Source organism: Dermacentor silvarum, chromosome 10 (assembly GCF_013339745.2).
Source record: "Dermacentor silvarum isolate Dsil-2018 chromosome 10, BIME_Dsil_1.4, whole genome shotgun sequence".
NCBI classification, from domain to species: domain Eukaryota; kingdom Metazoa; phylum Arthropoda; class Arachnida; order Ixodida; family Ixodidae; genus Dermacentor; species Dermacentor silvarum.
Genome location: NC_051163.1, coordinates 102,838,720 through 102,863,960, shown reverse-complemented (window position 1 = coordinate 102,863,960; position 25,241 = coordinate 102,838,720). Strand labels below are relative to the sequence as shown.

Here is a 25,241-nt window from a genome sequence, read left to right as displayed (position 1 = left end):
ATTTATCATAATCCACACACATGAAAGTGATTTGTAAGATACAACTTAAATCACTTCAGTCGCCACTTGTTTACAGAGCAAAAAGTATAATTTAAGTCCCCCCCTTTAAACAAAAAAAGACATTTTTTTTGAAAAAGTTTATCATAATCAGGCACACGAAAGTGATTTGTAAAATACAATTTAAATCGCTTCAATCCAGGCTGTGACATATTCAGCCAAAATGCTCTTTTCCCTTTCAGACTTGTTACTTACTGCTCCAGAAAAGCTGCAGTTTTAGAAACAGGCAGGAGAATTTCCTTAACCCACTGACATTGACAATTTGTGCCTGCTAGTGCAAGTGGTCCTTGCACTAATGACATTTGTCAGTCCAAACAAGACGCAAGTTCACAGGAAGATGGAGGCCTGAAGTGATGAACAGTGGCTGAACAAGGAATGTCGCTGAAGCCAACATTTTGACGCATTGAAGTCAATGTTTTTGCACTGACGAAGATAAGTCCACTTGTCAATATGGCTCCAGCAGCATTTCTTGTTCTACAGTTGTCAATGTCACTCCAAAATACTGCTTACACACAGAATACAGTGGCAGAGTTGCTTTCACTCTCATTTCCATCATGGCAGGACATTGCAAGTACAGTCAGGCACTGTTTATTTTTTTTTATGCACACAAGTAATAACCATAAGAACTTCTGCTGTGCCATAAGACACACTCTTATAGGGACAGTAAACAGAAACACTAAGCCCCGTAATCAGAAATGCACCTTAACCATGGGCTACCAAATATTATGCAGTGCCGCGGGGCCCTCCATATTGACTACTTTTCCCTGCGTACAGGTACACTGCAGCAGTTTCTGCTGAATACTAAAAAATTTTAAAATCTAACCTCGACAAGCCGTGGCATCTACTGGGAACATTTAAAAAAAGTATATTGCATGCTGCGGGTCGCAACATCTATGAATAAATTTTTAAACCAACCACATCTCCCACCAGTGAGTCACCGGCTTTGGCAATATGGCTCCTGTTGTTACGCCCGGCAGTTCGTAAGCTTTGGTAGCCAATGGGTTGACTTGAACCCACTACTTGACTTGGAAAAGTCCGTCTCAAGACAATGCCTGACATAACCTTGCCCAAGCAAATGCAATGAATGCTTTGGGCATGCTCATATCAGGTGTCATCTTGAGCCAGGCATGAGCAGGCCAAGTAGTTGCTTCAAGTTATGGTGCATTTCTAAATACAAGGGCGAGTAGCCTTAGACTGATGAAACAGTTTCGAAACACTACTTGCATTATTTCATAGTAAGATGTAGATTAATTGAGATAAAAAGGCCAAACCTAAATTTTTTATTGAAGTTTCGCACTGATACCTCAGTGCTGATACGCCAGTGCAAGGTTTGTAAAGTGAGAGATTGCAAAGTTTTTATTTTTCTATACGGGCAGTTGTAGCTCAGTTCTCAAAGCTTGCTAAGTTCGGTATTTGGCTTCCTTAGAATTCAATTTAGCCTATCTTTCCTAATAAAACAAGAATTCCTGCACTTGTGTAGCTCAAATACAGCGCTAATGCAGCTCCACTAACGTGAAACCTGGGGAAGTGCGAAGCAGTGATGCGCCAGCGTTGTCGCTTGGTGCACGCCTGCAGCTATGCGTCCATGGCACAAAGGAAGTTCCGGAGCGCGCCAACTGCTTATAACAGTTCCTGTTCCTTCTCTCTTGCCACACGGCGCGCGCTGATCGGGTGGAGAAGCACAGGAGTTAGGAGGAATTGAGTGCTTGTGGGGTGGTGGCTTGTGCTGCTCTGGTACCAGACTGGCTTTTGGGAAACAATTTTTACGAGTTTCTGCTAATTAATGCACTTAATGCTTGATTATTACCATCTTTTAAATTATTGTGAATCATGTTAGTTTATTTTGAACCGGTTTTGATCAATTCTGCACTTGTTTTGACCCTGTTTTTGTGCATCACTGCGACAACATGAGATCACATTACATGCCGAAAGCCCGGGCCCCTAAAGTGCTTCTCACTTAAAGTTAACTAGGCCAGAGCAGATGCCATTTTAATGCACGTCGCCACAGCAAGCTGGTGCGGCAACTCCTGGATTACCAGTCTCCCTCTCGTGGCGAGTGTGGCTTTTTTTTTTGGCACTGTAGAAGATTAATATACTAATACAGCTTGATCTTACTTTTCTTTAGACTCTTTCTAAAATAAAAAAGTTGTGCACAGTCCATGCCTTTGGACTCTACACAACAGTAATTTTAACCTAGCATGCCATCCACAGCTGACAGACTATGTGACTTGCTTTCCACCTGTTGGCAACACATCAGCAAACTTATGCTGCCTTTGGCATGAAAACTGCCCGACTGAATGATCCACCCGGCAAAGTGCAGGAAGTGACTTCAGTGAGAGGCTCGCTTTTTCAGTAGCTTCATTCAATTGAGGCAGACACCAAAGGTACAAGTGAACAACGCTGTAGTAGTGTTTTTTTTTTTCATTTCCATTTTCTTTATAGAATATGCTACAATAGCTGATGACAAAGGCATCTTAAGAGCAGCAAACCTATGATGCAAGAAAACACATTTTGGTTTAATCAAGTGCAGCATCTTTTGCCAGGCGACTGTCCCTACCTCAACTCTTGCTCTCGCAAGACAGGCCAAGGCATGCAAAAGTGCTCAGCAGATACTATTGCGTGCACTGATGATGCACGCACATATGCAAGACACAAAGTGTGCCACAATATCTCAGTGTAAGAGTTAGAAATCTTGCAGAGAAATCAGACACCACACCTTCACACTCTAGTGTTTGCCAGACCGCATCAAAAACTACCCTGCCAGGGGGCCAACACTCTCGTGCAAACACAAGCATCAGCAATCACACGTTTTCTGCATCTTAATCAGCAAGAAATGTAATTAACCTGTATGCATGTCAAGCTCTAGTGCGATAAGAAAATGAAAATAAAGATCTCTAAAAAATTCAAGTATGCCTATTTTCACAGGTCTGATTAAAAACCAGAGCAAACAAGGACCACATGACACACATATAAAAATGTGGCCAACGATCACTGAAACCATAGAAATCATAGAGGAATTACGATGTTGTAATTACAGAATCATTACTGTTTCTTTTCCAAAATAAATAAAACACTTCTGGTATGCCTTGCAAGTGCAAGCATGCATGTCACGTGCAACACTCCATGAACTTACCAGCGACAAAAGCCATTCTCCCAATTCAATTTCTCAGGTATCTTTGCCATTGTACAGAGGTGTATTGGGAACTTCACCTTTTTAGCACCAGCTTACGGCTGTCTCAACTGCAACGGTAGATGTAGCAGCACATCTTTTAAGTATTAAGTGCTATGAGGAAGATTGCCTTGAGAGAGGACAACAGACACCAAACCCTTTCAAACTGCCTGAATACTGCCTGACCACACAATCCACCAAGAAATATGAGGGAAATGACTTCAGTGACTGGCTCGCTTCTTCAGCAGCCTCACTCAATTGAGGCAGATAACCAAGATAAACTCAAAAAGGCTGTAAGGCTGTGTCCACTCATTCCTCTTTACCGAATATGCTTGATCAGCTAAACACCAGATTTCACTGTACTAAGCCAGGCACTGTCGTGAGATGGCTGGTTAAGCTAACCACCTTCATCAAGGGGCAAACATTGCATAGTGTGACAGCAGCAGTGCTGCATTCGCATTCACCAAGGAAGACACAAACTGCACGCTCGTGCGCCAGCCAGAGCAGAATGCGCGTGCCTATGCTCTTGCACCAGGGATGACGTTCAGCAGCTGCACTGCCTGTCCTTCTCACAACACCGCCGCACCGAGGCCACACCACCTGGTCACAATGCCAGGCAGACGGAAAACAGGGGCCTAAAAACGGGCTGCTCCATGGGCGTCAATTTTCGGGATCAGTAGTCCGGATGAGGCGTCGAGCACCACGGTTGGCCGGTCCCTTGGGCTTGGCAAATTTTTGCTTGCAGATGTTCTGCTTTGGGTGCAGCTGGTCGATCAGGAAGGCCTCATTCAGCTCACTCGGGTCATCGATTTCCACCTGGGGAAGCGATAAATTGACTAAGCGATGCAATGGGACTTTTGACATAGCTTTAAGCCAAGCTCCAAAATGCACTAACGGTTCTTGCTGATATAACACAAAAATTTTCCAAACGCCAGCTTATATAAACAGAGAGATCAAGAATGAAACATTTTGAGGGTAGCGCTTTAACTGACACAGAACTTAAACATAAACTTAAAGCATGAACCAGTACCAAAATGCCCAGTTTACTATTATTCTTAATGAATGACCTTTCGAGAGACTGAGAGGTAAATCTCCTTACCACTCTTACAAATCGAGAGTGAAGGGTGTCCTATTCTATCAGCGCAACATGATGCCCTGCTCAGTGACAGGTCAGGCAGCTCTTGCTTTCGTTGCTGAGTACACATGGATGGTTTCTGGTGCACAACTTGGAACAGCTCCTGTCATTATGACATTAAAAAGGATTGATGTAACCGACAGCACCTGTTCTCTTCCTGCTATGCCCTAGGAAGAGCAAATGACGGTCAGGTACGAAAAAAACACCATACAAGATCAAGGGCCTTTTTACAAGACTGCGGATCCTTTGCTATGCTTGAAGAAATAACATTTGATGCAAATATCTGTGACTGCATGACCAGATATAACTGCAAGGAAAGAGCAGGCAGCTTATTTTGTTGAATTCTTTTGTGACCAAGAGACGATGCAGTTGACCCCCGGGGCATGATGATTAAAGGCAACACGTACTGCACCTGTGTTTGCATTAAACGATCAATAATGATAACAATGATAGATCAGGTCCGTACCCAAGCAAAATAGCCAAGGATGAATTCAGCTCGATGACAAAATTTTTTCATTTTCTTCCAATTTTCACTGTTCTCTTCATATTAAAAAAAATTTGGTTACGCTTCACTTTCGCAATTATTAGGTGAAATTTTGTATGAATGAACGCTTAAATTATTGCATACATCGCTTTTCTCAAATAATTCTACAGTAAAGATTTTGTCCATTTTTGGCCAGAATTCGGAATAAAAGCATGGCATGGAAGGAGTTAGTTCACAGATAAATCTAAGCACACAAGTGTCTGCATTTTTTGCCTAAATCAGCGTGCGGCCGCCACGAACAGGAATTAAACTAGTGACCTCTGGCACAGAAGTAGAACTTCATAGCCACTGAACCATTACAGTGGGTTGAAATTTTCAACATTATTAGCCTTTTCTGCTCGGGTAAACGAAAACACATTCCACGTGTCCTACAGCGTCAGATAAGCCTTCTAGTGAGACCAACAAATCTCCAGACGTACTACGAGGTCATGCAAAAATGTAGCGAGTTTGTTAACACTGATAGAATCAAAATAATATCAGTGGTAGAACAAGGAATACAGAGTAAATCTACATAAAAAAAATCCGCCTCCATTCCACCCTGTGAAAGCAGATGTACAGCGAAGCTGTTGTCGACGTTAGACAAGCACAACCGACATATACGTGGCCTAGCCATAGTGCAGCCGCAACGACACTGTAATCCGTTGCTAGGCTACTTCTCCTTGAAAAGGCCTGCGCCATCTGCAGGTGGGCTCCGTCTAGTGGCGTCAGCCCGTACACGCCCCCTTTTCCAGCTACAGTTTGAAGTCTGTCTGAGGGGCCACGGCTGCTAGGTGGCCGTACTGTTCTTACGCGTAAACGTACATGCCTCGTCTATACTCTGTGGACGAGAAGCTCTAAAAGGTTAAATACTGCATTATACCGAGAATTTCGTTATACTGAAGTTCGTTATGCACACCACTGATTCATTTGGCACTATTTTTCCGATTCTAATGCACCCTTGCACTAATGTAGAAATGACATTAAAACTCCTAAACAAAACATAAATCCAAAGTGCAGCCCATTTTTTTAGCAAGAAACATTGTTGCACAATAGCAGTGGTTTCCTAAAGTCAACTTTGCCACACAATTGTCTTAAAGTCGGCTTCTCCGCAGTACATTTGTGTTATGCGGCAAAGCATGCAAACATTGCAAAGACGGTTTTTGGCTCTGTGTTGGATTGCACTGCGCATGCAATTTTCGGCCTAATTTTCTTTTAAAAAAGAGACACATGTTAGAATGGGGTAAATACCGCAATCAAACATTGTGAGCTACAGTTAATACTTGAAAATTTTTCTAAGGCGGGCTGCAAATAGGCGTTTTCGATTAGAGATGACGCGTGCTGAATGCATTCACTGTCCCCTAAGCTCTGCCAAGACAGACGTTATCACTAAGCGGATCGCTATCGGGAGAGTCACTATAGGGGTCAGACACGTGCGTGCTGACTGGTCCAGTTTGAATTATCCGGCGAAGGCCAATTTTAGGCTCGAAATAAAAAACATTTGTGCCCATAGAAATGCATGGGCACTGACCAGGACCTTCAGCTGACTGGGGCTTGAATTAACCAGAGTTGCATTAACAGAAGTCCACTGTACCAAGGTTTAACTGTATGTAGAGCATCTAGACAAAACTTGCCCCACAATTTGTTCATTGTAGCCGATGGTCCATTATAGCTGGGCCCATTAAAAGCAAAATTCGTTGCTTTGATAACATAGGCAGAGCAAACCAAGTGAGAAGAATAGTTTGTTATATTTAAAAGTATGTTGTTTGCGGATCTGCTGTAACTGGCATGGACTGCACCTTTATGGACAAGTGCTGCCTACATGCAACAAAGCCACAAAATAAAATCTGACTCAATGACTCTCAATTTTGAGTGTGGAGATTCTGTGTAAATGTCTTCAGCCAACAGTGAATGATAGGCAGCAAGCGTCATTTGTTGAGTTATGGCAGGAACAGAGGACAAAGAAGACATTTGGTACACAGCTTGATTTCTTTTGAAATCACACACAGGAGAAAGGCCAATGCAAGATTACCGGCTGCAGTGGTGCCACACGGTTAATACAGAGGAAAGGCAATGTGCACCTATCTTTCACACCTCTATCTTTAAAAGTGCCACATGAAGCCATATGTGGCTTGGGGCAAACCTTGTCTTTGGAATTCTGCCGGGTACTGCCCACAGGCAATAAATGTACTGCTGAAAACAGTTAGGCAACAATTTTTTTTTCTTCACTGAATATCGTAATTCTCACTGTGTTTGGCACAGTGTGTGACAAAAAGAAAGATTTTCAGGCATTTTTATCTCTCGTCCTTAAAAGGTTAAAGGAAAAAAAAATAAAGAAGGGGTCGGGAGCAAACTGACAGCAGCACATCTTTTCAATTTGTAACAGTAAAATCACAAATATCAACAGATAGGTTAGAGATTAGGGAGGTTTAGAATAGGGGTCTAGAGCTTAGGGTGCCCCAACAAACGACTGCTTTGCGTTCACTGTCTGCCCTGCCTGGAAGGTGCTTTAGAATAGGGTTCCTGGCTTGTATTAGCGTTAACAAAATCTCAGCACCCTTCACACACGCAGAAGGAAAATGAAAACATAATGCCAAAGCAACGAAAACGTGAAATAATGCAATCGGTATTATTTTACGGGATGAAAGGCCTACCTATGAGTATATTATTTTCAATGAGAAGGTGTTGACGCGTTTCTGAGATGTTTGCGACAACGTCGAGACGACGCAAAGCAGGTTTAGAGGCGTTTGGGGCACCCACGCTATTTTTGAAACAGTGTTAGGGGCTAGCGATAACCTAAACTCAAAGATACAGGCTGGGTTCGGCACATGCGCCGTGCCGAGACGTTAGGGTCCCCCTATCTTTGGGGGCCCCTCTACTAAAGCAGCCTATCAATTTTCAGGAGTGTTTAGGAAAGCATGTCATAGCTGGAGGCCCCCTACCTTCTTGGTGATGGGCACGCCAACCTGCGTCTCGATGGTGTCCACCAGGGGGAGCTTGCAGCTGGAGTAGAGCATGCGTTCCTTGACGGGGCACTCGCTGCCGGCGATGGAGTAGATGAACACTGCACGTGGAGGCAGTGCACAGGAAGACACAGTGACACAAGTGCCGCTTTGGTTCTATGACGGCCACCAGTTAGGCAAGAGAAACAACTTATACCCGTACCACACAGGCGAAGTTAATGCCATTAAACGTGTAGGACCTTAAAAAGGATCATGAAGGAGAATATTAAGTTGAGCTAGGTTGTAAGATTATGCTTCTGTAATAACGAATTGGTCATTCGTAGTGAGTGCAGACAGTAAGCGATGAAATGACAACAGATAATCGGAAGTGGTGTCACCAGTCGTGCACTATGGTAACTCTCGTGTGAAGTCAGCACTGGCTGGTTTACAGAGTGCACTATTGAGAGAGGTGAGGTGCAGACAATGTCAATTCGGTCATTTTGGTGAAGGTGATTTAAATTGTGGAGCAGCAGCGGGCCTTTTGGCGACAATTTGCTATGCAACATGGTATTAGCACACAGAAAACGATGACAGACTTTCAGACAAACACTATCGATCTAGCTTGAATTACTATTTTCCTTTAGTGCCCCTTTATGTCTGCTAGTGTCACTATATTTAAGCACTTGCTGCTACACAGACATTTTTATGACACGAAATGTGACAATGACAATATCTGCAGTGAATGCACTAAGTTTCATAACATTCTCAAAAAAAGCTAATTAGTGGGCAAAATCTGCAAAATGACACTAATGAATCATGAATGGGCATAGTTTGCCGTATTTATTCGATTATTAGGCGGTCACAATTATAAGGTGAGGGTGCAGTTAGGGGAGGCAAGAAAAAAACTTAAGCACGTGCAAGGGGATATCAAGTTAGAGATGAATTATTCAGACTCTACAGGGATTACCCGAAATACGAAATAATCAAAAGAGCCAGAATAAACAGTGTGGGCTATTATATGCAAATTTTGTCTTGAAGTGCAACTTAACAGCAGCGCAAATTTCGCCCTATAGAGTTGCTTTACGACCGTCTCTGCCATGCTGCCGTAAAGTCACACCATAAGGCTTCAAGCCTTAATTGTGCACGGCAAGAACAAATCTATCACAACTGATCACACCGGCGAACGATTAGGCAGAAAATAAACAATCAGATAGTGACCTCACCAAGGACCATTATAGTGAGTCAGAAACATATGACAAGCTGCTGCCAAACAAAAAACGAAGAGAAAAAGACATTATAATCCTGATCAGAAGCGGAACGTTTGGACAGCTTAGAATACATTTCTAGCCCTGCTCCTAGTAGAAGCACCATATACGCTGCTTGCACTGTCTGGACAAGGCATTATGACCTCAGAAAGCGCTTACATGACCTCTAAAGCTATGGCCAAAGCTTTGTGTCGTCCACCCAGTCACCATCTACGATATCTGCCAAAAGCAGAGGTTTGCTGAGCTGCACCGGGTGTTATGCCCATTCATTGTAAACACAGAGGCAACGGACACAGGCAACCAACAGACATGACCAAACATGGCGGCGCCTATAGGATAGGAGTGAAAAAAAAATCTGAAATATACAAAATATGAACCTGCTTAATAGTTCCCAGCTTTTGTAAGTCAGATCGCACAAAAAGGTATTATGAAGATGCCGTCACTGCTAGTCAAAGTGATACCCATGCTATGCAGGAAAGCAGTGGCTCACAAATGTGAAAACGAGTAAGTTCCTATTGTACAGAGAGCATTTGTTTCTACTAGGGTGTGCGAATACCGAATAGTAGATTTCGAATCAAATATCGAATCAAATATCAAATCAAATCATGAAAAAAAGAAGCAGAGTATTGAATCGAATATCAGAAACTTTATCACAGAACTTTTTGAACAGACCACGGGCTCTCCCGGTGGATGCAAGCCGGTTGGATGCAAGTGCCCGTCCTCGCTGCCACCCAACGCGACACTCATCCCACAACCCTTGAAGGATCATGTAGCCATCTCTTCCTGACAACGGTGTAGGAGTGGATTGACGAGAAGTGGGGGAAAAACGGCTGCGTGCATGCTTTATCAAAATGTGTCTCACAAAAGCCCTGCGACCACTGGGTTTCCGATCAAGGACTCTTCATTGTCACCCTGCATTACCTTCACCCCCATCGGTCTTTCCCTTTACACCCCAAGGAAGCAAATATCCCCGTCATCGCCCCTAGCGGTCTCGTAGCGACCACAGTGAGGTGAATATTTTGGCTGATGCAGGCGCTTTGGAGGAGGTGGGAACGTAACATAATTTTCATAATTCTGAAGTTTTGGAAATGTTAATACAGTAGAACCCCGCTGATACGTTTTTCACGGGACCGTAAAAAAAAAAAAAAAAAAACGTAAGAGCCGGGAAACACAAGAGCCGGGAAAAAGAAAAAATTGAAAAATGGGAGTGGTGTTGAACTGCACACAATATTATTTTAATTCTTACGTGTGAAAAACAGCTGTACTTTCGCCCGACAGCCGAAGTATCGATTGCGATAGCAAATTAGTAGACAGCTATACAAAATAAGAATATTAGTTTTATCGTCCATATAAACTTGTAAACATTCGCTTATTAACTATATTAACAAGCATGGTGTCAGCGCCTGCAGGCAAACATGAACACATCACACTCAATGAGCGCGGACACGTGCTGTCAAACGCTGGCGTGAGGAATTTAAGCGCCGCTGCAGAAGCGAGCAAAGTGACCTTCGTGCTGTTGTCTATCGCTGCCACTGATACTATATCTGACATTTCTACAGAGAGTTTACGCACAACATTTTGTAAACTTGACAAAACTCACTGAAGGACCTGAAATTCTTAGTCCATTCGGCAGCTGTACACTTTTCGTGGTTCTGAACATACAAGAAATGCGGAAAAACTGTTTCCAATGAACAGAACTTTTTGCACCTAAAAAGGTCAAATAGGTCAATGTGGCACTGTGCAAACGGCATTAGACTTTACCAATGCTCTTGAATTTCTCGCCCTGATGCTTGTGGGGGAAGAGGAACAGGTGGTAGCGGGGATGGTCACGAGGAACACGCTGTGCCAACCTGTCGACCGTGACATTGTCGCGCACCTCCAGGTTGATTTCTTCCTTGGCTGGGTCTATGTTCTGCAAAGAACACAAGCAGCAGTACATAGCACTTATTCATCTACCATATCTGCATCACCACTCAGACATAACAGCAGAAGGGTTGACAGAAACTACACTAGCAAGAAAGAACTGCATGAATAAAAGGAGGTAACAAATACAAATCACTGTGATAAATGCAAAACGCACATGTTAAACGATCCAACAAGTAACTGCGCCTTGGATGCATAAGCAATAACTCACTGGGACAGTGTGTTCCAGATATGCAGTAGGTACGTAGAGCTGCAGTATGAAGGCGCTTAGTTTTCTTTTTGGAAACCAGTCTCGTCCAAATGCAATAGATGACTGCCACAGCATGTGCTTGTGTACACTGAGTGCGCAAGTATAATTACTAGGGGTGTGCGAATACCGAATAGTGTATTTCAAACCAAACATCGATTGAAAATTAAGAAAAAAAAATGCCAAATATCAAATCGAATATCGGAAAACTTATCAAAAATTTAATGCTTACAAATTTTGGGCAAGAAAATACGGTGCTGTACATACTCTAGAGCATGGGTTCTCAAAGTGGGTTCAGCAGGCCCCTGCTCGGGGTTCCGCGAGCCACTGATAAATTTTCCGTGGTCCCGCACTCACCAAGTGGCTAAAACGGCGAAAACGAGGTGCGCTCGATCCACAGATTCACTCATGCCCGAGTGTCAAAAGGCACATCACAACGCGTAACGGCAACGCGCGAACTGCGCAATAAATTCGCAAGCAGCTTGTAGCCACCCAACCTCCGAAAACGGGCAGCGTGCCTAAGCACTTATATCTCGGAGGCCGTAACGTACCAACATGTGCATTTCTCCTGTTTGTAGAGAGCGTAGGTGCCGATTGCGTGCGCACTGACGTATACGTTAGAGGAATAACAAAAAGGAAAAAATGTGCGGAGCATCGCAAATACGCGCCGCAGAAGAGCAAGAACGGCGCTACCGTCCAACCGAAACGAAGCGGCGCAGTCCGCATCGCCATGGTCCTCAGCGGCAACGCTGGAGCGCTTCGTGGCTAATTGTGCCCTTAAAAACTTTATTCTTGCGCTTATCGCCGCGCATAACACCGCGTTGGCGGCATGCCGCGTGCCTTCATAAGTACGTAGTTGCCATCCATGATCACGTCGATAACCACCGCAGTTTCATACGCAGCGGTTGCGGCAAACAGTAGTTTCGTTTTCACTCGGTGTGCACGTCAGCTGCGTGCCTTCACAACTGCGTAGTAGCCAACCATGGTAGCATCGATAGCGACTGCGGTTTCGTCCGCACTTCTTACAACGAATGGTAGTTTTGTTTTGTTTTGACTTGGTGCGTGCGTTGGCCGCCTGCTTTCTGCACCGCAAGGTCGCCGTCCATGATCGCGTCGATAGCGGCCGCAGTTTCGTCCGCAGCGGTTGCGGCAAGCAATAGTTATGCTTTGACTCAGTGCAAAGCTGTCGAAGATTAAGAGCACTGGCTTCATCGCAATGGATGGACAATTTGTTGGCGAGCAGCTGACTGACTGGAGAAAAAATAATCGGGATGTACGCACGCGAGGCCTTCGCCGCTGCTAGCGCTAATCAGTCATGAGATGACGAGAATTTCAGCTTCCGCACTGGGCTTGTGCTAAATATAAACAGGATTTGTTGATTCACTGAGCAAATGAAAGCGTGTTGACGTAGTTAAGCATTTGTTTATTGTTTTCTTGATACCCTCGAAAATTCGACATTCGGTTAATTAGGACATTTTAATTCGGTTAATTCGGGGGAAGGGGGGGGAGGGGTTCCTTGACGCTTCATGGAGCTTAGCAGGGTTCCCTGGAACGAACATGCTTGAGAACCCCTGCTCTAGAGTCTCCTAGTGCTCCATAACAAGAATTTAGAAAGATCAGTAACATAGATACATAGAAATCGAGATATGTACGGTCTACTCTTATTAAAGGGAACACTAAATTAGTATGCCAGCACTGATTACAGCTCACTTCTGGTATACAAAGGTCTGGAATACATTTTTTATCGATAGAATTTCCATTGAATAGAATCAAGTTCATTTTTTTTTCCGTCTGAAACTAATGAATTAGCGCATTCTGTTGTACTGAATACCAATGGGGCTCTCAGTTTAATAGTGGACCCGTGTTTTGCAGCAATCCTTTATTTATTGCATAGAAAGCTTTGCCTTGCAGTTTTTCTCCAAAATACAGAAGGGCTGTCCCAAGTTTACAGCAGGTAGGTTATCGTAAGGCCAACCTGTGTGAAAGACGAAATTACCGAGCATCACGTGACTCAATCACCACTCCACGCGTAGCTGGTACCGTCCGCACAGTTTCATTGTCAGGTTCGGCACCTGATTTGCAGTGTGTAAAAGTTGCTGAAATCTGCAAATTCACGTGAAATATGCACTACCATTGCTGCCGTTCCCTCTGTCTGTGTCGCCTTATCATTTCAATCAGTCCTGTCGACCGGAACGAACCTTGTGCCAACAGAGGCAGCTCCAGGCGGGAGCTGTGTGTGTGATCCCGCATCGGCCTGACCAATGTTACTAGACCAGCTTCAGTTATAAAACTCTCCGCCCGAGCACTTACCGCCACTGTCGCCACTCCTTGGGCAGCCGCCAGATGGCAGTGCCGTTCCATCGCGCTCCACTGCAGAGGCCTAGCTGCAGCTTTGAGCTCGTGCAGACGGACAGCTTGCGTGTGTTTCACGCTCACTGGCGTTCTCCCTATAGTTCGAATTAGTGATACCATGCAAAAGCGGGCTAGTTGGTTCATACTGAAAGAAGGGTAAACTGCACGAAAGGAAGAAATGCATACGACGAAGCGCAGAAGCTGTGTTTTTAGGTGCCGTGTGTTTCTTCCTGCCGCCTAAACCTTTCACGCAGTTTACTTTTCCCATACGGCAGCTTGGCACGTTTTCTCGCTGCTTTTACTAGCTTAACCTTTGGTCTGGGGCAGTTATACGCCAGCTAGCGAGACCAATTTGTTACCCCCAAAAATAAGAGCACAACTTTCTTGAATACCAATGAATGGTTTATTAAAGAAAACAAAGTAAAAAACAACTGTATGCTCCTATATATAGCTAAGACTTAAACTGTCAGAAGGGACATAATCTAGGCAAATGATTTGGACCAACGTGGAAACCAACTCCACCTACAGCAGCTTGGCACGTTTCCTCGCTGCCTTTACTTCAAGGCTGGATCCCCACCACTGCTCCTGGAACCTTGCCTAAGAATGCATTTTTATGCAAGATATGCGTGTATGCATGCGCGTGACTAAATAGAAATTAGCGTAGCTTGCACAAGTGGCGCAAAGCTAAAGAAACAGCGGAGCTGATTGGCACCTAGCTGGTCCTGGCCTTATACGGGTTATGCCTTTCCGGAATTTATTGATTATTGAGCGATTACCTATTGATTGGCTATCGCAAGGTATTGGCCACGTATTTAGGCTAGGCTAATCACTACCAAGTCATCCCCAGCATTTTCCGGAATTTATTGATTATTGATCGATTGTCTATTGATTGGCTATCGCAAGGTATTGGCCACGTATTTGGGCCAAACTAAGCACTACCAAGTCATCCCTAGAATTTTCCGGAATTTAGTTTATTGATCAATTATCGATTAGCGATTGATTGGCTATCGCAAGGTGATGCGAGGCGCAGCTGTGCACAGTGACATCATCGCTAGGCCAGGTTTTGCGAACATTACGCAGGAAAGCAAAAAGCTTAAACAGCTCCGTTGTTGAAAATTTAATGATGCATGCACTCAGTTCCTGAAAGCGCAAGGGGCACCCAACAGAACTCAGCGTATTCTCTGACAGATCTTCTAAGATGGCCCAGAACAGGTCACCAAGCATCTCTCTTCATTTGCATTTTTTTTTTCCCGGTTGGTTCGACAGATACGAGGGAAGGTTCGGGACACTTTCGGCTCCGCACCCTCGGCAAGTGTCCACTTGTCTCGTGGCACCTCAACCGTCTGTCCATTGATAATATGCACAAACGCTTTAAGATGTCCTGCTCATGAAAGTGTAAATCCCACACCATGATTTCGCAGAGAGTTCCCGGTCGGCACGAGGAATCGCTTTGTTCAACACCAAGCAAAGTGTCATATTGCTGGGAGCACACAAGAAGTGGCGCGCAGAACTGTTGACATCGTTCGATAGCCGCTTGTTGCAGTCAGGAACGCAGCATGTCGGCATCGTCTGCTAATATCCTTAACAAACGTGGCGAAGGCTACAGTTTCGCGGATGACATGCTTCCTGAAATCCGCCGTCAACAACCAACCGCAGAATACACCAACGCTGCACCGCGTGTTTCGTCCGGCCAGTTCGCGTAGCGGGCTAGTGGGGAAGTGAAGCTGGGTGCGACAGGAGCGCCATAAAGGCGCGGGCGGGTGCGGTTCTGCGCAATGCCGCCGAGTTTTACAACTGAAGCTAGTCTAGTAACGTTGGGCTCGACGTCAGGTAGCACCGGCAGTTACAAAGTCTGCTACCGCGTCAGCCAGGGAGTGGCCATATATAGTGGCCAGTCCGCAGCGCACTCGGCACTCCTTTCATGCCAAAAACAAAGTGAAATGCTCGCTTGGGCGGTATTGAGCAGAAGGGTCTCTGCGGCGCACTGCGCGGGTCTCTACATAGAATGTATAAAAAAATCTAATACAGTCGAATCTCGAAAATTCGAACTCGAAGGGGCCCGAAAATTTGTTTGATTTAAAAGAAGTTCGAATTAAAGGAAGGACGTGTTTTTGAAGTATTTGAGCACCATAGCACGATGCACGACCGGTGTGAGTCATGAAATATCGCGGCGCACAGGAGCGAGCGCAACCGCCCACGCCGGTCAATGCTCGGTTCCCGATAACGGTAGAAAACGAAACTTCAGGCAGCGGACAGCGCCGGCATGGCGACGGGCAGTCGCGCGCAGAGACCATCAAAGGTGAGGGAGGAGGGCGGCAGGGAAGCGGATTTGGCGGCAACTCTGTCGCTTCGGTGGCAGTGGCTTCGGTGGCTCCCCTAGCCCTCTCTCTCAACTCCCTGGTGGCTCCGTCACCTTCCACTGTCTCCGTGCGTGCCCGCCACCGTGCCGTCACAGCCAGGCCGGCGCAGATTAGCCCGCTCCCTTAAGTTTCGTTTTCTGCCATTATCGGGAAGCGAGCGTTTGCCAGCGCTGCCGGTCCAGCCGGCCCAGCGCCCTTATCCTGCTCCCTGAAGTTTCATTTTCTGGCGTTATCAGGAAGCAAGCATTTGCTGGCGTGGGCAGTTCCGTTGGCCGGACTGGGCTAGTCTAGTAACACCGCTGCATTAAGGGGTCTCTCCTAAGCTTTTGCTCTATGGCTGTGTCGGAGCAACGCCGGTCGGAGGTGCCGCCGCGTTATTTGGCGTGCTGCTGAGAGCATTATTGATCCGCGGTATGTTCGAATTAGCATCGCAAATGCTTTTGCGTTCGAATTGCCCACTGAAATACACATAACTTTGACGGGACCACAGCGTCAGTTCGAATGAACCGGCAGTTCGAATTAAGCATGTTCAAATTAATGAGATTCGACTGTAGTAGATATTCAATTTGGAAATCGAATTATTCGAACATTTGTTATTCAATTTTATTTGGTGATATTCAAGTATTCACACACCCCTAATAATTACCATATATAGTGGAACCTCAATAGCAAATACCAGGCAGGAAAATGACATAACTACAGAAAAAAATGTCACAGTTTCGCCCGAAAGGCGAAGCATCAATTGCAATAGCAAATTAGTAGAGAGCTATTCAGAGTAAGGATAGTAGTTTTATCAGCCGCATAAACTTGGACCCATTCGCTTACTAACTGAATTAACAAGCGTGGTGTCAGCGCACCCAAGCAAACACGAATAGTTCACACTCGATGACTGCAGACAACCACTGTCAAAATGCTGGCAGCAAGCGCAGCCGCCGCAGCGAGCAAAGGTTCGTGCAGTCTATCACTTCAACGAAAACTGAGCGGCGAATGCACAGCACATACAAAGGTCCGAGCCATGTGGAGATCGCTTTCAAGATATGGTGCGCGCAATGGGCCGCACTGGCGCAAAGCACAGTTGGCAGAGTAGAAGCTGCCCCCCCCCCCCTTCCCCGCTGCCTTCCCGCTCTCCTCCTTTCGCGTGGGAGATTGAGTGGCCAGTTCCCCTTGTGCCCGGTTGCAAGATAGAGATTTGGTGCCGCAGCACAGCGTCGCCCCACCTCCCTCCCTCCTATACCCCCACGGCCTTTCTAGCGACGGAAGTCGCATTTGCTCATCGCCGTGCGTTCGCTCTCCATGATAGCGTGTCCCCCGCGCACTTTCACGCGCACATATGGCGCGTGGCGACGATTTTATCACCCTTGGACTTTATATGGAACCTCACAGCGATGGCAGAAATCCGCTTGAAGTGTCCATGTAATTGCTATCGCAATAATAAAAGATAGTATGTGTTAACCGGAAACTACATATTTGGAGTCGTTTGTGTGTGCCAATACCAATAAAGACTAAAAATCAATGGCCGTGCCACAGTAAACATTATCTAAAGCACGTACAGGAAGTTCCTTTTTTTTTACTCGCTGGCATAGCGTTCTGCCTGTTTTGCGCAACCAATGAAAACTGCAGCAGAGAACAAAGTGCACTGACTTACGGAGGTTCCCTTGTTTTATACATGTGCTCGTACAACAATCTGGTAAACAATTTAGTGCAAAATAACCAGCGATGCTTCTTCAAACCACAGTGCCTGCCACCATGTGGTGACGATCAACCTGCGGGCGTTCTGATCACCCTGTGGTGGCAGACACTCTGCGCGAGCACTTGTACAGGGAGTAGTCATGGTACCCGTGCCCTTCCATAGCTGTGCATGTGCTGTGGAAGCACAGCATGTAGCTTGCTGAACAACGGCGGTGACTGGCTGCTGCTTATGTCTCAATAAGCGACACACACTTGGGCCGACCCAGCTAGAAATGTGTGTGGACTATCACACAACAAAACTGTGCACTACACATTCCAAATTATTATGCATCCCACCACAAGTGCCGCCAAGTGGATGCTAGAGTTGGTGGCGAGAGGTCACAGAGGCACGCCTGCAAAGACTCAGTAGCTGTGTCTGTGTTTCCAGCTGTAGCCATCGGCAGCTGCGCCTCTGCACATTTCTGATGCTTATCCACTTAGGGATCGCTGTGTCAAGGCTGTAGCCGGAATAATTGGTACACCACTTCTTGCACTCTTCGAAAAAGGCAGAAAATCATTAGCATTGCAGCATAAGCCACACTGTAAAATGAGGCGGCACAGTTAGGTTTTACACGACAAAAACTAATTGTATGCACAACCGGTAGCCGTACCACAAGCCACTGCAGCTTAAGTGGGCAGAAATTGCATTTGAGCATTTCTTGTACTCTGTTAGCATTACATGGGTTACATACATTACATTTCATTGATGCGGGATTACAGTTTCCTGATGTATTGTTGTCGAGAGATACAAAATGCATTTAATCCTATAGGCATTCAGTGGGGGTACGGAAATATTTTGTTGTGGTGAGAATTTCATTGCAACAAGCAACTGAAGTTTGCAGTAAGCGTCCGAAGTTTGCAGTAAGCGACCAAAGCTTGCAGTAAGAGACCACAGCTTGTAATAAGCAACCAAAGTTGCACAAGCCAGGCGTTGCACTTATGCACAGAGCAGTTGGCGAAGCACCCGAAGCAAAGTGTGCATCAGTTAAAGCCTACCAGGAACCATGCACACTGGGAATGATCCACAGAGTAGCGTTTTTTGGAGCCAGCAAAGGTCTTATATGCACAGCATAATCGCTAGTTCTCTTAAGACAGCTTCGCCGCAATAGAGCCATGTTTTGCAGTGAAGCATAAGCAAAATATTGCAGTCACGCCTATCAAGAGTTGAAAGGGGCCACTGTCGTGGAACATTGCACAAGTCTCTTAATTATACACGTGCGCACGCACCATTATCGATCACAGTACGAGTGCTGAGACGTCTAATAACTGTACTGGCAGAGCTGTTTTTGACATAGCTGTGGCGATTGGTGGCCTTCCTCACAGTTACGTTTTACAAGCTGTTACATTTTTTTTTTCACGGTCCCTTGAGAAACGTAGCAGCGGGGTTTTGCTATCTGTGTACGTTTTCTTCTTGCTGGAATCATCAACGATCGCCTTCTGGAAGGCATAAAAGTGCACGCACGTGACCTCACGAATGTTTTCGCACGCCACTGAACACATCAGCATGTTGAGTGCAAGGACCGTTTTGGCCATCGTGGCTGCTGCCACGATTGTCGTTGCCGCAGCGGTCGTCTTCTTCCTCGATGCTCAAAGCATCAGGCTCTGATGTGGTTCGGTCCGCTCGACGGGGGGACCAATGAGAGATTGCGCAGCCACGTGACGTAGCTGGTTGCTTGGCAACTATGGATCCCAACCAGATCCCGCTGTGCCGACTTGTCTGTGCTGGTCACTCCGCTGGCTCAGCCGCCCCTGCCACTGTTGCTCACACATTTGTATCATGTGCAGCGGCGCGGCAATGCGTTCGGTACAGCCGATGTCATTCGCATTGTAAACAATGTATTTAGGCCAAGGAATGTTACGAATTCGTATCACACTGAAATGCGTACCAGCCGTGATCACATCACTGGGGTTTTACTGCATTCAAAATATTATGAGACTTGCAGTATATAGTGTCTTGCGCTACCCGAAAAGGGCAGCACAGGCACCACCATGATTTCTATTTTACACACATCTTTTGCAATTTTTTGCTACCCCACTTTTCAACACCTTAACGCTCTTTCAAGAACAGAAGTCACTTTTTTTTTAGAACTTGATGCAGTATTTATAAAATCGTACAGGGAGCCCAAATTTGTAAATGTTACAAAAAGTTAGGGAGAAATGGCAGGTATGCCCTCAAATAAACTAGGCATGCAGTCATTTGCAGAATCTACACCCTGAGGTAGCTGAAACAGCTTACAGTTAAACCATTCACACAAACAAGGCGGCAAGAAATTTATTTTTAAACCTTAGCTTACTCTGTTCTTTTTGGTTTTGTTTCTTATGCGGTGGCAAGATTACTTGGTATGTCTTGGATAATGTACATTATTACACGATCAATTAATTATTTATACATCGAAAGCAACTTGGAATTGAGAAATCCTATGTGTGCTATGTTAGACATGTTATGTATTTGATTTGTTATGCATTTGTATAGATATAGCATGTGTTTTATCAGCCAACTTATGGTCTGCTGTTGGCTTGTATGTGCAGCATGAGGGGATGAAGTCTGGATATGTGGCACGAAGTCATCTTTAACTTCATTACCACGACAGGAGCATTTGCAACTAGCCATGTACCATCAGTTCAATCGTACCCTTAGAAAGGATCTGTCAAAGTAGAACATTATTATTATTACACTGAAAATTTATTCAGTTCTAAGGTGTTACGCAATGCCAACGCTACTATTTGACTAAGAGGCCCACCATAGTGTAGGGGGGAAACTCTGGATTAATTTTGACCACCTGGTGTTCTTTAATGCGCACCTCAATCTAAGTACACGAACGAATGCTTGTGTACTTAGATTGAGTAGCCACCAAGGTACCCTGGTAGGTTGTTATTGTTGTTATTATTGCTATTATTATTATTATTATTACAGTGAATGGCAAACGAAGAGGGCACAAGCTCTCACCAACTGAACGTAGGAGACAGCGCCACCCTTGAGGTCGAAGAGTGCTGCCACTGCGTCGTCCGAAATGGGGAACTGCAGGCCGCGAAGAGTCTGGTGCCGAGAGTCCACACCAGCAGTTTCTGTAGCCTCGCCGAGGCGAATGTGACGCAACTCTTGCTCAGCCTGTGTCAACGGAGCAGGCGACATCTCGTGCTCCGACGCCAGCACTCGTCGCACACCCTGCAGGCGCATCTCGTCGCGTGACGTGCCAAACAGTTCGTGCGTGATGTTGCCCCCGCCAAACTCCTTCTTCAAGGTCGCTTTGGTTGATGCGTACAACATCTTTTGACGCACCTGCAAGGTTGTAATCGCAGTGGAGAAATCAGATTAGTGGCCTCAGTAATATGTGCCGCTAGTGGCATGGTTCAAAGGCAGGCTGTTCCGATTTGGTACTTAGACGCATTTATACTGGGTTCTCTATTTTAATGTATACAAACTTCGTAAAAATATGCTGCCGTAGATGTTGCACTTCTACCACATAAGCAGGATTATTTGAAGAGGTGGACACTACTCGCAAAACAAATTACGAAATGATATTAGCAAATTAAACGAAACTTACTGATGAGCTTTGTAATTATTCACTTTTTACTGGTTAACTTTGTAATTATTTACTTTAGGGCACATGTCCCACATGCAGATTTGAAGCCAAGCAGTAATGAATAAGTATCCTTTTATCAAAAAATCCTATGCTTAGCAGAAGTTTGGAGAGAGAAGTCTACAAAATATGTGGTAAATGGCACTGGTGTTTCAGTTAATATTCAGCAGCACTCTATTTTCCACCATCTATAAAAACAAGCAGCAAGACTAAGGGTGAGCAAAAGTAAATTGTAAGGCGACATCAAATATGAATCGAATAGTCTTTCAATAATGAACAACTATTTCCATAATTATTATAAATTGATTCACATCCCAGTACAGCTGACTTCCATAAATTTGATTCTGATGGGACCAACAAAATTGATCGAATTAAGCAGCAGGTCGGATTAAACAAGATCCAGAAAAAAAATGTGAAATCACACCTATGATTCATTTGGCAGTATTTGCCGAAGTCTAACACACCCATAAATTAAGCACACAACCACTTTCAATGAGTACAAAGCACAAAACTAACATTGAAATTTAGAAGTAACATTAAAGCTCCTAAAGAAAATAGAAATCCTACGTGCACCCGCTTGCTTAGCAAGAAACATGGACAAAGGTCTAATATGCATTGCACAATGGCGGCCGGTTTGCTGAAGTCAGCTCGCGGAAGTACATTTACAATATGTGGCAAAGCATACAAAAACCATGAAGGCAGTTTTGGTTTCGTATCCGCAGTAGTGTATCTATTGCTGTGTCTAGCCAAGTATCCGAAGCCAGTTGGCAACAAGGTAGGGTGAATGCTGTTACATGCCCACTCTAACTAAATCTAAATACCCAGTTGGGAACCCTGTGGTCACAACAACAGCGGATTAAAGCAGTGTTTGTTTCAATCGTGTCTGTCATTATCCAGTTAATCATTACATTTCAAGACAACAATGGGGTGTAACTGTAGTCTCTATTGCTATAGCTAGCCAAGTATCCAAATCCGGTTGGGAAATATGTAGCGTGAATGCTGTTACATACCCACTCGAACAGAATCTATATGCATAGTTGGCAATCCTCTAAGCAGAACAATGGTGGATTAAAGCAGTGTTTGTTTCAACCATGTAGGTCATTATCCAGTCAATCATTACTTTTCAAGACACAACAATGGTGTGTAATTGTAGTGTCTCTATTGCTATATCTAGCCAAGTATCCAAAGTAAGTTGGCAACTATGTAGCATGAATGCTGTTACTATGGTATCTAGAAGGAGGAGTATGATGGGCGGAAGCGAGAAGCTGCACAAAATGGCAATGAAACATGGTGCGCCTCTTAGGAGGCACTGTGTGTGCCAGGAGCACATTCAGCTGATGCAGCGATCCATACGTATAGGCGCAGCTACAGCCAAATGTGGGCTACCTTTACGCGTTTTTTTTTTCGCGAGTTTACAATTTTCTAATACATTGTGCACATATGCGCATTTATGCATTTGCCAAGCCATGCATGTGCATGCAAAAAGAGTGAGAAGCAGTGTAATGACAAACCGGAGCGCATTGCAGTATTTGTCCTATGTCAATGAGTAACGTCAGGAATATCTGACACACGGTGTGCCTTTTTTTCTCGTCACTGCACTCGTTGAATAGAGTAAAGCAAGTAGTAGACAAAATTCTGTTATTTCCTGTTTTAGTTGAAACCTATACTGCAATCTCAACATCCACAACTAAAAAATTTCATAATTTCGATCTCGCATTTGGCAATGCTTAGCAACAAATACTGTTTTGCACCACCCCGATCAACTGACGAGCATAATAAGTGTATCATATAAGAAAAAGGCAAGCTAAAATTGTCTCAATGATCCCTGAATAGCTCTCTCACAGAAATAAAGTTATCATCCATAGATTATGTGAGTGAGCGATAGCTGTGTAATGCAGTGGTTTCGTTTGACCTTTTTAAATTTTTTTTTATTATGTACGTGTTTATTTTCCTCATGTTTACTGATGTGTGTTCTGTTATATAGTGCCCAGTTCATTTCATTTGTCATGCGAATGTACAATATATACAGCAAAACCTTTTCCGGAATAAACAGTGTCAGTTTTGCTTTCGCCGTTCTCTCAATTTTTGCCATGAACAGCAGCCGTAATATGGAATGTTGTAACTTAAAATTAAATTATGTATTTTAAAAGTATGGCTTTTTTGGCTAGTTGGTTAGACACATCAGAGGGGGTCATAGCACTAGTAAGACACGGACAAGAACAAGAGAACAGGACGAGCACTAACTTTCAACTGAGTGTTTATTTCCAGAAACACCATATTTGTAGGCCCGCACACAGAAAAGGCCCAATCACCGCACATGAAGTTGAAAGTTAGCGCTCATCTTGTTCTCTTGTTGCCCATGTCTTCTAGCGCTATGCACCCCTCTGATGTAAATTATGTAGTTTTACGTGCCAAAACCACAATATAATTATGTTGGCCACGCCGTAGCGGGGGCTCCGTATTAATTAGACAACCCTAGGGTTCTTCAACATGAACCCAATGCATGCTGTAACTAGGCATGTCCGGAGTTGCTACTGCCGGTGAGCTGGATGGAGCACCCAGCGACACGTGTTAACGCCTACAATCAGCCTCAAAGATCAGTTGTGTATTTCTAATTATTTTATTTATTCATTTATTTATTTATTTTACCCTCGTGGTTTGCACATTACAGAGGGTTGGGGCATATTACAGACCAAGATTGGAAAAACACTTGATGGATGGATGGATGAATGGATGGATGGATGTAACACTTGATAAAATAATAATAAGGAGCATGAACAATCGACCAAAATCAACAAAAATGAACAGCTGCAACAAAGATAAAGCAGAGTAATCTGAACATCTAAAAGTAAAAACAACAAATTGAATACAAATAATTAGGCAATGCTAAGCATGTTATTCAAAATATTCTTAAAGCGCAATGCATCCGTGATAGCAGTAGCTGCTTCTGGCAGCTGATTCCATTCAGAGGTGGTTCGAGGTAAAAATGCATGTGAATGGGCGTCTTGCGCTGGAGTTTGAGGTATATAGTGGCGCCTAGTGGCAGCGAGAAAAGTTATCTGGGTAGTACCAGCTTGGGTAGTATTGTCACGTAGTAGTGACGCTGAAGTAAACAGTCGTAAAACTGTGTATGACAAAACTTATTCTTTATTGGGCAAACCTGTGCCCACAAAAGCAAGCTACACTCAAAGCACAACGATAGCAGCGAACACAGTCGGCGATCGTCGAAAATCTGATCAGCGGCGAAATGCGTCGGCTTTTATACCTGAGTCATCGAAGGTTCCAGAATAATCCCTGGTACGCACGTGTCTTCCAGAAAGTTCTAGACAATTCGCGTCGCTCATACAGTCAGATAACATAAGCGTCGGTGAAAACAGGCAACGGAAAGAAGCATTGATAACGTTCTAGAAACTTCCGATACAGGCGCGTCCTGCGCCGAGCGATAACGTTTAACATTTGTTAGCCGGTGGAAAGTGGCCATCGGCGAAAGATAAACATGTATACGTGTCAGTATTGAGCCCTGGCTTTGGCGAAGCACGTTTCTAGCCCGAGTTTTGCATCGATTCGCACTTTTTTCTGCCCTGTTGCGAGCTCGAAAAGGCTCGTCCCTTCTCACAGACTACGCCGACCACGCTGCGAGCTGGCCGCAGCCTAGTTTAACGAAAACGGACTCTCGTGTGCTATGGGACGTAATGCTGGAAGCAGAAGGAATTGGCGACACCAATCCGGAGAGACCTAGCTCAGCCTCGAAAAAGCATCACCGTCGTTACTGCTGCGTCGTGAGCTGCCACAAGCAAGAAGGCCTGAATCTCAACATCAGATTCTACCGTTTTCCTTCAAGGCCTCACGAAGCGGAGCGTCGGGCGCGCTGGATAACTTCACTATTCCACTACGAGCAGCACAGGTTTGAGAGTTAAATGTGCTCATACTTGACCTCAAGCCAGCACGTTGAGGCAGCGCAG

General features: G+C 44.8%; 1 protein-coding gene across 1 annotated transcript in view; it reads right to left on the bottom strand.

Moving 5' to 3' along the window:
• Window positions 1-2,398: 2,398 nt before the first annotated feature.
• The window catches only part of LOC119466394 (twinfilin-1), a 31,369-nt gene continuing 8,526 nt past the window's right edge, over window positions 2,399-25,241 (bottom strand). Inside the window, exons 5-8 of the mRNA XM_037726906.2 lie at window positions 20,646-20,978; window positions 10,850-11,000; window positions 7,824-7,945; window positions 2,399-4,042 (exon numbers count right to left, since the gene is read on the bottom strand). Coding sequence (XP_037582834.1) covers window positions 3,887-4,042; window positions 7,824-7,945; window positions 10,850-11,000; window positions 20,646-20,978 — 762 coding nt within the window. The 3' untranslated portion in view covers window positions 2,399-3,886. The remainder of the gene's footprint in view (window positions 4,043-7,823; window positions 7,946-10,849; window positions 11,001-20,645; window positions 20,979-25,241) is intronic.